General features: G+C 35.5%; 1 protein-coding gene across 2 annotated transcripts in view; it reads right to left on the reverse strand.

Annotated features, from left to right (window-relative positions):
• Nucleotides 1-14,315, reverse strand: part of CSMD3 (CUB and Sushi multiple domains 3) — a 726,030-nt gene that overhangs the window by 290,577 nt on the left and 421,138 nt on the right. For both annotated transcript variants that reach the window (XM_040588420.1, XM_040588419.1), the window contains 2 exons: nucleotides 5,259-5,397; nucleotides 139-326 (listed from right to left, as the gene is read on the reverse strand). In XM_040588420.1, coding sequence (XP_040444354.1) covers nucleotides 139-326; nucleotides 5,259-5,397 — 327 coding nt within the window. The remainder of the gene's footprint in view (nucleotides 1-138; nucleotides 327-5,258; nucleotides 5,398-14,315) is intronic.

A 14,315-nucleotide genomic window follows, 5' to 3' on the forward strand; every position in this document is an offset into this window, starting at 1 on the left:
AGTTTAACATCACTAAACCTTTCTCAGTTTGAGAAATAATAAGAATTTACCAAAGACAACACCTGTGCATCTTTATGTATTTATTGATAGGATAAGTGCTGGTGAGGAAATCAAATAATACAATTGAGAATTACTTACTTTCATAGTGAATCTTGAATCCATTGTTAGAACGACTGTTGTCAGTTGTAAAGAGAAGATAAATGAAATTGCTACTGCTAAACAGGAATTGTGGGACCTGTGTACCATTGTAAGATCCCAGAAGTGGAGATAATAAATTTGGGCCATCATGAACTTCCAAAACATCATAATTGAGTTCTGTCTGAAATCTGGAATTGAGGAAACACACAGAGGCACAAATATAAGAAGCAGCTAAAACAAATTCAATAACCCCATACAAAGTAAGCCATATTTTAAAAATATGCTCTTTTCCTGATATTATTAATTATTTCTCCACACCTCCAATTTACAGTATGAATAGAATAGTATTAATTATCCTTTATAATTAATACAATAATCAAATTTCAGGTTAGTACCTTAGTAAAATAAGAAAGAAGTTTAAATTCCTTGAGCTTGTTTGTATTGCAGAAAACAAAAGCCAGAAACAAGATTAATATTACTTGCATACACTATTTTACAGCAAAAAACTATTTTTCTTTTTGGAAAAATTAAGTAAATTATATAGAGGATATTTTAATACATTATTTTATTATATACATTCCATTTGGCACAAATATCATGAAGATACTTTGTATTATCAAAGAATCATACCCTGAGCATCCAACCTTAAAATCATCTGTAAGCAGGGATAGAATTATTTAAATCTGCTCTGAGACTCCAGCAGCTTTTTGCCAGTTGGGGCTCAGTCCAAAGTAGTGGCAGAAGTTATGGGGGAAAAAATTAAAATCCTATTTAGAAAGCACTATAAAGCAAAATGGGTGTTTAGAGACAGCATGTGTGCTGTCTCTTTCAAGGAAAAGCTGTGACAGTGCTGTTAGCTATCTCCTTGCTCGTCTTGTGTTAGGTGGTATCAACAATCCCAACACCTGTCTGCTATTTTGACAGTGGTTTCTCTCTTTCTTGCTGTGACAGACCGTACATCAATCATACGGCTTTAATGGACTCTCTGATAGATTACTGAAAAACTCTTTCAGAATTGAAAAGAAACAATTAACAGCAGGATCCTACAAGGACCCTTCAGATATTCTTAATTTTCTCTCTGATTCACTTAGATGCCTAATTCAGCTTTGTGAAAGGTATTCAAGGAACTGCATGACTAACAGAAATTTACTGAGGAACTCTGTATTGCAGTATTTATGTCCCAAGAGTCTGCACCCAAAGATCTAAAGGAATCTGGTGAAAGATGAGAAGCCAAATTAAACCTCCAAACCCTGTGCTTTCTTTTATCCACATCCCATTCATATGAAATAACATAGAAAAGAGCACAGAAATAAAGTAAAAGGGAGTTACAGAAACCAGGAAGGAGAAAGGAAAATTTCTTTTTTTCCCACCTGAACTCACAATGACATTTTACTAAAAAGCTGCTAGGTAGTAACTTGCTTTTTCCAGTACTTCCTTTTCCCACTAATTAATATAAAACAGAAGCAATCTTGGAACCAATCACTTAGTCTTGCTCTGCTTTCTTAGTTCCTTTATCAAAAGCATAATTGAGACAGAAAGTGTAAAGAGGCATTGACCTCATAGATAAAAAACAACTATCAGGCCAGTCAAGACATGATGAAACTGAGTCTTCAAGGACATTACAGAAATCCTCTTTTAAGTACTTGTTGCTCAATGACTACATACAACATCACAAACAGCTAAAAAATAAGATGAAAAAAATGTGTAAGCACCCAAGAAAAAAATGTAAGCACACGTTTTTAGTGAGGTAAACAGAAAGAAATTTGAAGAGGCAATTATATGCAATGCATTTGCTTAGCTCTTTGGCTCAGAAAAGTGAGCGATTAAAATTTAATTTATAAGGGTGATGTTTATATGATTTTTTTCCTTGGATACCTTTCCTCTGGATGCTCAGTTTATCTGATACATTTACATATCACCTAGTTATTCCCTGATGTCAGAAAACAGTAGGGATTTATAGGAAACTGAATAAAAAATACTTTGTGTTCATGTAAGACCACTCCAGTGTTCCTTCCTACTTAACTGGTCACTATTCTCAAATTAACCTGGATGGCTTCACTGTTATGTGAAGTGTATTCTTATGGACGACTCACAAAAATTTGTTCAAGCAGAAAAGAGTGAAACAAGCTTGAACACAGGAGGCGACACACTTTTTTTATCTTATTTGAACAGAAAAAGCTGCTTTAATATTTACAACATGCATCTTTGTTTCTAAGAGACTGCTGCACAGTGCATACTCATTAGTCAAATGTGACTAGTACTCCAATCAGTAGTTTGCTGATTAACATCCCTAGCATTTAAATACTCATAATTAGGCCTCATGATAAACACTTCATTACAATGAAGAATGGCACTTGCATTTCTCACTTCTATCATTTCAATTCAGCATAACAAGCTACTGATTCATAACAATTATTCAACAGATTATCTATCATAGCTATGCCTGTACAACAGGAGTAAACTCCTTAAGGTATACATGCATGATCATAAAACAAAATATGAAAAAGTTATTATGACACCTCTGAAAAGGCAAAAATTAATAGTTATAGTTATTTGCCTTGTCTGTAGATCACTTTCTTTCCACCTACATGTCTGGCTCCATGACACAGGAACACTTCAGCATACAGTCATAGAATGCCGTACGTGGCACATATGCAATCGTGTAAGACAGAAACCATAGGAAAATGGGAGATTAAAAAGAATTAAACTACTGTCCAAGTGATAAACTGATGTAATGGTAAAGGTACCACTCTGTGGGAAGTATGTATGGGTAAGAACTCTTCTCTTCCTCTTAAAAAATCCAGAAAGAAAGGATGTAAAGATTTTAGACATAATATAAATGTTTTGCCCTGGCTGAGAAATTAAAGATCTTTCCAGTAACTACATCTATTGTGCAAGTCTTACTGTTGGCACCAAGAAAGGCTAGAGAAAGAATCTTTATTTTTCAAGAACTGGGCAAAATACAACCTTTTAAAAAAAAGTCATATAGGAAAGTCATTTAGCTATAGTTTTAAAAGCACATATTTCAACAAAATTACCCTTCTGCCTTAAAGTCCAGCTGAAGATTTGCAAGCAGAAAGAGCAGAACAAGGACAGTCAGGTTAGAACAAGTCTTTAGAAGAAACCAAAATAACAAATGCCTCAGAAATTAAATTTAAATTATGTGAAAAATAATAAAGTCTAAGTAAAAAACCTAACTTTAGTTCTTTCCAAAATGTTTTCTTTTGGTACGCTATAAAGATTATTACATAACCCAAACAATCAAACTTTTTCTTTCTACCCAAACATGTAATTTTATAACTAAGTGCATTTTTGTGAACATACATAGATGTATTTTTACACTTACTCCTGCATAGAAACACATAAGCATACACGCACTTATATGTATGTAAGGCCTCTCTGAGCTGCTGCAACTGAGCAATATGCATATCAGTACAATTTATGGCAAGTGACAAAAGTGTTCAAAAATGAGCAGCAATGCAAAAACAAGTGTCATAATGTCATAATGAGATTATCTTATAAAGAAGATAGAAGTGCTCTGTGATATAAAGAGACCACACCTTGTTCTTACTGCTCTTATCTACAAGAGTAATAGAGGTTGTGCAATTTTATGACAAAAGGTTAACACATTAGAAACAAAAAGTTACACAGGAGACTCAGATTTCATGAAACTCAGGTGCAAAGGAGGAAAAAAACAGCTAGTACAGAAATTTGCAGATAAAGAGACAAATGTTTTTCACTTTGAAATGACTGTCCCCATCAAATGTGCAGTTGAATATGATCAATTAAAAAACTGAAATTATATTTTTATTTTAAAAACTTGAGTTAATGAAAGTTCCAAAATTTTTATTTTTTTATTTGTTTTACAGGACATTAAAGAACACTGATTTTTTTTCTAATTTTGAACAAATATGAGTTTGACTAATTTCTGCAAGTGGGAGTTATTCACTTCTCTTTTGTATTTTAATAAGTAAAAATTTAGTAAACCTACATTTTAAGCTAATACACAGTACTAGTAATTTTGGAAGACTATCTTTCATTTGAGATTAAAGATTGAAAATACCTTTGAAGTGTCCATATCACCTGTCCTTCGATTCTATTGAACGTCTTGTGAACAGTTTGTTATAGGTGTATGTTATAGTACTAGAGAAGTTTTTACATAATAAGATTTGTAAAATCTTGAATAATGAGAAATTTTGATAGAAGATGGTAAATTTCATACTCTGCTAATAATTTCTGAATTGTATTAAAATGAAGTGATATTGTCTCTTTTATGTTGAGTGTGACCAAGCGTAGTCAATGATGCATAAATAGCAACTGAAAAGTACTTGCATGATATTTGCGCACTATAACTTTGATCATCAAAGGCCCTTTTTTTACCAGATCATTATCTAACCTTTTAATATTTACAACTAAAAAGAATCTGAAACATCCTTGAATATATGTAGAATACATAGCATTTTTTTAATTACATTTTTTGTTATGCTTTCCTATAAACGCATTTAAATGAATGCCCATGTCTTGCTACGATGAGAAAGTCCTCCAGTACATTTCAATCCCTGGAATCAGGAAGGGACCTAAGTAACAGGCAGTAATATAGGAAAAGCAGAATGCTGCAGTAATTTGGGGAAATGGGAATTCCACCCTGACAGCAAACAGTCCTTTCTCAAAAAGGTCAGCTGTTTTGATAATTATTCAAAGTAGATAAATTTAGTTCAGTTTTCATGGTTGATTTGGATTTTCAGAGTTGAAGATTTCATGGTTTTGAGAGAAAAAAATACTTCATAATTCATCATAGCAATACAGTTACAAGCAATGAAACATTAGCATGAAACATGCTAATCTTTAAACACTGATAAAATTTTTAACTGGGCCAGACAGGGTTAAATACATGCAAAAGGGTAAGAATTTCAAAAACTTTTCAGTGCATCAAAGTAGAAATTATACTGAAGATAAAATTTATTCTCTGAAGGTAGTAAGATGTTTTGGAAAATGCTATCTGATAATACAATTACTTGGGCTTAGATATAGTGCAAATTAATGTTATGGCAGAGCTAATAAAACTCCTGCTTCTGGGTAAAACCTGGAAAATATTAAATAAGAGAAACATTAGCCGAGACCTTTCAAATGTAATTTTGATAGAGTGTCCTGGTTCAGCTTCTATCACCCACTCACAATTCAAGGAATCTTTATAATACCCTGGCCAGCCTGGAGAGAGGATTACTCCACTTGGAGATGAAAAATGCCCACCACATGGAGCTAAAAATGAAACAAAGAGAAAGGTATAATAACACAGACTTATTATATGTAATTCATATTTATCACTTTCAATACAGGACATCTATAATGAACAAATTTAAAAAATCTAGTTGCAGGAGGATGCAACAAGGCTTCAAAGCTGACAAATACCGTGGGGTTCAGAATTAAATGGAGACAACTGAATTATGTACAATAAACTGTTCGATAATTTCTGACAAAGCTTTTTTACTGTATTCTTACAGGTATAATCTATTTTCCTATAATAAAGAACGTACAGCAAAACACAGTGTTTAAAAAGCATCATTACCTCCGCTTTTGTGAACACAGAGATTTGAAAAACTTGCAAAAGTTTCAGTTGAGTATCAAGCTAGAAACTAGTGATTATGTTTTTTAACTTTGACATGAACCCAGTCATACCACAAACATTTCGCTTCTCATGTTGGCAGTTCAAATTCCTCATTCATGAAAAGACATACTTACCATTCGTACAAGATCAGTTAATATTTTTGAAGCACGTGAGAAATATAGATTAAATACTGTAATATACACATCTGCAAGAAGAATTACTAGAAATAACATGTACTTTTTCTCTCAGAGATATTGAGCAAATATAAGCTGAAAAAAGTGTTAAAAGATAATTGAAACTGAAGCTGTTGGTAATCTTGTTTAAAATTTTTCAATGGTTTACTGACACTTTAATTACAGGAATAATCTCTCCAGCTGTAGGTATTACAAAGATGATGAGCATTTTTTTTAATAACAATTCCTCTTAAATAGTTGAAGAGAATCTTGTGCAGAATGAGGGAACTTTGCATTAGCTGATCAATGTCAAGACAGTCATAGAGCAAAACAGATTCTGAGAAGTACTAATTATGTTTGACATGCTGATTTTCGCTATGGAGAGTGCTAGTCTATCCCATAGATGGTATAATCTCACAGGTAGGAAGAGTAAGAACTGTAAAACCAATACTGCTAAAGGACAAATCTTTCAGCTTTAAGTCTTGTGAAGCTCAGTGCAGATTTTAATTTCATGCATGAATGCAAACCCATTACATCTAATGGATTTACATGTGTATGTAATGACAAGTGCATGTGTCGTCAGACTTTTATGACATCATCTTCTCCTCAGTACTATGGACGGGTGAGGAAAAGACCATGGGAATGCTTGGCATGGTTTTGTTTATTTATTTTCAGTAGGTGACTGATATTCCCTAAATAGAGAAATTAATTAACAGAGTTATCTTGAATTCCAGACATCTAAGAAATGCAGTAATTCTATTGCTAGAAGTATTAACATTTTCAAAATGGGTAACAAGTTTTAATGCTTTTCTAGCAATTTAAAATATCTAGGACATCTTATGAACTGAATGCATATTCATTGTTGTAAACTGAAGATATATTGCTCAGCACAAGTGCAAATACCTCAAAAGACCATGTCTATGTAGCTTTCTATATATTTTTTATGCGCATATATGAAAACACTAACCATATCTATATAGACAAATATACAAAAGTCTCCTTGATACACAGGAGACAAGACAGAAAAGTAACTTATCTCTGAATAAATTTTCCTCTAGAAGACTAAGGTAAGTTTTTCTTGAGTTACAATCTTACATATCAAATAACTAATTTCAACTATCTATTCCTGGGGGGGGAAGGGGAAAAAAAACAAACCACAAAATACTTGACTCTAAACCAAACTTCTTAAATCATGGAAGTGCTTGCAAATTGCTGTTCTTTAGTGAAACCAGCCACTTCAGTAAAAACTGTCGCAAGTAGAGACATTTAGTAAATTGGAGGTTTAAACTATTATTTTATTTATTTAAACTAAAATGGATTATGTAGAATCTTAAGTATTAAAAAGAGACTTGGGAATAATGCTATTAAAAAAGATTTTTCACAGTTGCTCTGACTTGCATGAGTAAGCATTACTTGTGACCTTATAAATAGACCTAACCAGGCATTCTCTGCTGAAAATACATTAGGACCTGATAAGGTATTACATCCTATTGTAGGGAAAAAGAAAGTCTAGAAAAATAGGACAGTATGAGTTGACTTTCACTAGGATACCATAACACAATAGCATAAACTTGTAAAGCCTTATTTAGCATACCAGATTATAATTTAGAACCTGTGTAATATAAACTATGTTATTTATTTTCTGCAACAAATACATTTTCTGTGACCATCAACAAAGCAACATTTAAAAGAGGAAAGCATTACACAAAACATTCTCAAACTGGTGACCAAAGTTGCAAATGATGAGCAGCCTATAATTTATTTATTTATTAGGAATTGCTCACTGTTTTATGGAAGATGAAACTGCAAAACGTATTAGCCACTCAAATCAAATTTGACATTAAAATTAATTTTTCTGTCATAAAATGTTTTTGATCATACCTATAAATATGTCCTCAATGTCAGGCAAAGAAGAAAACAAGCAACATACATTTCAGTGCCTTACACAGGCAGGCAGAAGCAAAATTCATTGCTTCTCCACAGTATAAGCCATGAAGAAGTGGATAGCACCTTTTGTAGACAGTGTTAAATCATACAAAACAGACAGTAAAATTGAACCATTTACATCGCTCTCTTTTCCATTACCATCTGTTGTGTGGTACAGATGTGCACTGATGCAACCTGGGTGAGAAAGATTCATTTGTCAAGAGTTAACAACAGTATCAAACACTGGACATCCCTTATTCTAGACAAAGTCCTAATAAAGCTACCCATTTTTCCTCTGTTGTATAAATAAGAATTGAACTTACTAGATAAGTAGATGTTCCCGATCCAGCTTAAGAATAATCAAGCCATAGTTTTATATTCGCTATATCCCCTCGTAGAGGAGGATATGGTTTTCAGAAGACTCAAAACAATTACTTACTCTTTTTTAGCTATATTTTCACAAAATGTCAAAAATCTGGCCATACTAATTCCACACCTGAAGGGAGGGCACTGTACTCTGTAGAACAGAACTTTTTAACACAACTGAGAAGAAAAGGTATCAACAAGTAGATTCTAAGCTGCAAACTCCAGTAGAAAGTGTCACAATGAATGCCTTGGGGTTGAATGAAGAGACCAGGGTTAAACCAAGGATGTTTGTCACCTCTAATCTTATCTCTTGCATGTGGGTATGTGCCAAGAGTGGGATTTCTTCATTTGTACAAATAGAGAACAACATGAACTTCAGTGTCTCTGTGTATGTGCATATATACATATAAACTTTATTATAAATAATAATGAAGTAACCATATGGTAACTTATAGACACTAGGAAAACACAATGTCTCTAGTTAGAAGTGTGCTTAAATACTTCGTTGGTTCTAATGAATCTTGGTGTAAATACATTACCCTATAGAACTATAAATGCATGACAGAACTATTGTTATCATGAGCTTCTTTGCTTAATTGCTAATTAAGGATTTGATCCAGCCCAAATTAGATTTGGTGAACTTCGCAGGATCTGAAGCCTCAGGGACAAAACACATTTTCTAAAGGAAAATCTTACAGGGTTGGTTTTTCTTTTTTTTTTCTTTTACATACTTGTTTCTTTTTAGTTTTATGACAGTTTTCTAAACAAATTCACCAAATGACCCTGTATTTCACAAAGCCTCAAAATTCACACAGCTGACAGAATCAAGCTGGAAATTTTCCCCTGGATTACATTTTGTAAACTGAAGGATGAGCTTTCATTGTTTCTTTGCCAGGCTGTCCAGAGTTTGTCTGGGATATAATTTATTTTCTTCCTAGTAGCTGGTGCAGTGCTGTGTTTTGGATTTGGTGTAAGAACAATGTTGATAGGACACTGATGGTTTTGGTTGTGCTAGGTGGTATTTATATTGGATCAAGGACTTCTCAATTTCTTGGGCCCTGCCAGTGAGAGGTCTGGAGGGGCATGGTAGATTCAGGGAACACAGCCGGGACAGCTGATCTGGGCTGGCCAGGGTGATATTCCATACCACATAACATCATGCTGAGTATGTATAAGCTGGAGGAAGAAGAAGAAAGGGGGCGTTCAGCACTATGGTGTTTGTCTTCCCAAGTAACTGTTACGCAGGATGGAGCCCAACTTTTCTGGCCCTTTACCAAAACACTTCAATACTTACTTCCAAAGCAAAAGATATCTGTCAGGAGACCTTCTGAAGATGATGAGAGATGAATGGATTGAAAGCATTCCTGCAGAGAGATCCTGGGGGTATCAGTGGATGAAAAATTGGACAGAAGCTGGCCATGTGTGCTTGCAGCCAAGAAAGCAAATTATACCCTGGGCTGTGCAAAAAGAAGCATGGTCGGCAGTTCGAGGAAGGTGATTTTCCCCCTCTGTTTTGCTCTTGTGAGAGCCCACTTGGAGTACTGCATTCAGCTGTGGGGTCCTCAGCACAAGAAGGACATGGACCTGTTAGAGCAAGTTAGGAGGGCCACAAAAACGATCAGAGGGATGGAACACCTATCCTATGAAGAAAGGCTAAGAGATTTGTGGTTGTTCAGCCCAGAGAAAAGCAAGCTACAGGGAGACCTTATTATGGCTTTTCAATATTTAAAGAGGGCTTAAAAGAAAGACAGACTTTTCATCAAGGCCTGTAGCGCTAGGACAAAGGATAACAGCTTTAAATGGAAAGAGTGTAGATTTACATTGGATATAAGGAAGAATTTTTTATGATGAGGTTGGTGAGACACTGGAACAGGTGGCTTAAAGGAGTTTGGATGCCCCATCACTGGAAGTGTTCAATGTCAAGCTGCACAGGGCTTTGAAGAATCTGATTTAGTGGAAAGCATCCCTGCTCATGGTGAGGGGACTGGACTAGATGACCTTTAAAGGTCCCTTCCAACCCAAACCATTCTATGAACACATAAAGTTACTGCTGGAAAGGTGGAGTCATGCAAATTACTACTGCATATAGATTTAATACAGACTTGATCCAGTTTCCAGTGAAGACAAGGGACAGCCTTCAACTGATTTCATAATGAATTGGTCACAAACTCAGGACATTGCCTACTGGGAGTGGGAGGGAGGATAGAAAAATAGTTCTGCTCCACTAGCAGAATTTATTTAGGAGTTTACCTAAACAAGCACATGACCTGATCTATGAATACACAGCCAGCTTTTGAACATCACCAAGGAAGGACACTTCACAAGCTCCATGGGCAACCTATGTTAGTGCTTGGTCACCCACACAGTAAAAAAGCTTTTCCTGATGCTCAGATGGAACTTCCTGTATTTCAATTTGTTACCATTACTTCTGGCCCTGTAACTGGACACCACTGAAAAGAGTCTCTCTGGCTCCACTTCCTTTGCACCCTCTCTTCAGGTATTAAAATACATTTATAAGATCCCCCACTGAGCCATCTCTTCTCCAAGCTAAACAGTCCCACCTCTCTCAGTCTTTCCTCAGAGGAGAGATGCTCGAAATGTTAATATTTTTTGTGGCCCTTCACTGAACTTTCTTTTGTATGTCTAAGCCTTTTTTGCACTGAGGAGTCCAGGACTGGACAGAAACTCCAGGTGTGGCCTCACCAGTACTCTGGGTACAGGGGAAAGATCAGATCCCTCAGCCTGCATCCCATGATGTCATAAGCCCTCTTTGCAGCAAGGGCACATGTTTAACTTGGTGTCCACCAGGATCCCCAGGGCCTTTTCTGCAAAGCTGCTTTCCAGCTGGGTGTCTCCCACCATGTATCAGTACACAGCCTTGCTCCTTCCCAGGTGCAGGGCTTTGCACCTCCCCTTGTTAAAATTCCTGAGGCTCCTATTAGCCTATTTCTCTAACCTGATAAGGCTCCTCTGGATGGCAGCACAACCCTCTGGCGTATCAGCCACTCCTCCCAGTTTTGTGTTGTGGCAAACTTGCTGAGTATAGTCTACCCATTCACCAATATAACTATTTATGAATGCAATTATCAGAAAATGCTGAACTTTTTCAATTACTAACATCATGTAATTATCCATTTAGACAGACAGCAGAAGCATCTCACTTTGCAGGAAGAGAAAGATGCACTGTAAGTTTTCATAATACCACTGTTCCAGTGGACATTACGCATACAAGGCTACACAAGGAAAATAAATAAGCTACATTGTGTATCAAAAAAAGCTGGAAAGGCCTTACTGTACTGTTGACAGGCACATGTCTCTACTAAAACCAGTGTGAAAAATACAATGTTTTCTCTCAATGCCATTGCTATTCCTTAAATTTATCTCTTTTTTTTTTTTCTTTTTTTTTTTTTTTTCCTTCATCCAATATAGTTTGTAAAGCATTTTGGTTGCTCATTTTGACAAGTAGCACAGTATATAACATTGTCTATACCATTTTGGACCTCTCCATTACAAAAGTATATTAATTTTTCTCTCTTTAACACATAATTCATGATCTTCAATTTGAATATCATACGTTTGTCTGATCTTCACTTTTCTCAGTGGATTATCAAGTTCCTATGATAAAATGATGAACAGTTGTAAAGGAGTAGTTTGTATTTTTAAGGACATAATAGCCGATCTTTCTCCTACTGTGTAGGAAAAAAAGGGTTTCTAAAAGTTATATAAAGTTCAGAATTCAATATGTTGCAAATATTTCTAAATATGCAGATTCAGACTTTTTTCCCCCCTCAGTGATGGTTTTAAAATAGCGATTTGCTCACCTTTTTATTTAAAAGTCCCTTTTTCATACTACCTTCAGCAAACAATACCACTAAAACAATAAGATATTTAAACTCATATTCACCTCAGCAACCAAAAGGTTAACTCTCTAGCATTTATCATCCCTACATTTTATTGTATATAACCACTTATACATATTCATAATACATATGGAGCCTATAAACCACAAAATACATCAAGAATAGGAATACCAGATGGCCTTATTCTAAGCCAGTATGGTACCATATTTGGAATACAGTATTGTGAAACTCATACAAAGCTCCATTTCCTCATAAAATTTACATGAAACTATTAAAGATTATCTCTGGAATACAAAAACTGTAACTAACTGCAAAAAAACTTCTATTAATATTATATTAAAAATAATGCCTGTTATAAGATTGCATAACTTAGAAGTAATTTCTATTTGTGTTTGGGATCTGACAACAATATAGTGTTTTGCTGTTGGTTTGGGGTTTTTTAAATGAACATCCTTCTTACCCTTCCCCTGATTATGGTTCTTCCTGATGTCTACAGTGCAAGATTCAATAGATCTTTTTATTTGACTTTCATCATCACGCGCTGTTTTCCTAGACCAATCAGTCCTTCCCTTCAGAATATCTGGGTGACTGGGCTTAAAGTGCCTTGTTTTTCAGAAAACAAAACTCTCCAGTCATGTTACCTAAGAATTGTTTCCCTGACCTTTTTTATATTGATTTTCAGCCCCTGTTCTTTCTTTCAGTTCAATTTGATGGTTACTTGGCAGATTCATACCCCTTGTTAGTGTGTTACAGACAAAACAGTAGAAATATAACATAACTAGAGGTTGTCATCAAGCAAAATCTCTTTGACAAGCTCAGGTCTATGCCAAATACTGAAAGACAATCTTAGCCTGATCTAAGAATTCTCACAAAGCTATTTCTATTCATTTCTTTGTATAGTCAGGTGCAGGGGTTGAGGCAGGAAATTTCTGTATGTGAGTATGAAGAAATCTTTGAGGATGACAGGCTAATCACTGAACATCTTGTAGATTCATAGCTTTAGACCCTTTTTTCAAGAGCTTATCACCCATGTAACAGAACAGCAGGATATTAGGTGTTACAGGAGTTATGCAGGACGAAGGTTAGAGCTGCAGCACAGGCATAACAGCATAGTATTACCAGAGATTACGGGAAAGTCTACTATATAACCCTCACACAAAAAGGATGAAAGGCATAAGAACAGGAATCCCAAATTCAAAAACATCAGGGAACAGCGAAAGTAGGGCTTCCTACCACCCCCCCCACCACCACCCCCCCCGGAGTTCAAAGACAGAGCATCATCCAACTCCACCCGAATAAGGTGAGAAGGACTGGACTGTGACAGCAAAAGGGTCTGGTGACAGCTAAGTGAGCATCAGATGAGTGCAATTTGATGAGCATGAGCACCCTGAGATCAGCAGAGAACACGGCTGGAGACCAGCACTCTGGTGGCATTGCTGCGGCAGGGATCAACACCCCCAGGCTGAGCTGAAATGGGATCCTGTGCTATGGGCAGGGCTGGAAGGAAGCCCCAGCAGAACCTGGTCAGGATGGCCCTCAAAAATGAGTATGCTGACCTTATCCATCCACATCACATTTATTATTAAAAGGGTCTCTCCTATATATTGTAATAGTTGACATCTCTGCAGTGGAAGGAAAACTGCACAGCAGTCACATTCAGTGGCTCATAAGTCAGTGTGTGGAGTTTGTGTCTTTGACTTGATAAACATGACAATGAAATTATGAGGTGTGTGTAAGGCAAGTAAATATCACCTTATATGGAATGATGTGTTACAGGCAAATGTGTACATAGTCAATAGAAATTCTGAACATCCCAGCAGACTAAATTACATTATTAGATTAAAAATATTTTCATTTGTCTACAAATCTTATGTTAAATTAAAAAAATATATCTAATTCTACAGTTGATAAACACACCTAATTCAAATACACCAGTGGCCCAATCTCTAGGATTCCAATATATGTTTCATCAGACCACTTATTGATCAGACTGTTTTCTGCACAGACAGGTATTTTACAATATTCCAATTAATCTGAATTATTAATGTAACATTGAAAATGCAACTCTATATTTTTTTTAAGCAATGTTATAAATGAACCTTAAAATAAAGCAAGGGCATTACAGCATATACTAATCTTGTCTAGGGAAACTGACCCACCTTATAGCTATGAAATGATAACTTATCAGAAGAGTAAACTGGATGCACAGTTTGTTATAAGTAGACACAGTCATGTATTAAAATCAAG

Source organism: Falco naumanni, chromosome 3, assembly GCF_017639655.2.
Source record: "Falco naumanni isolate bFalNau1 chromosome 3, bFalNau1.pat, whole genome shotgun sequence".
In the NCBI taxonomy this organism is placed as follows: Eukaryota; Metazoa; Chordata; class Aves; order Falconiformes; family Falconidae; genus Falco; species Falco naumanni.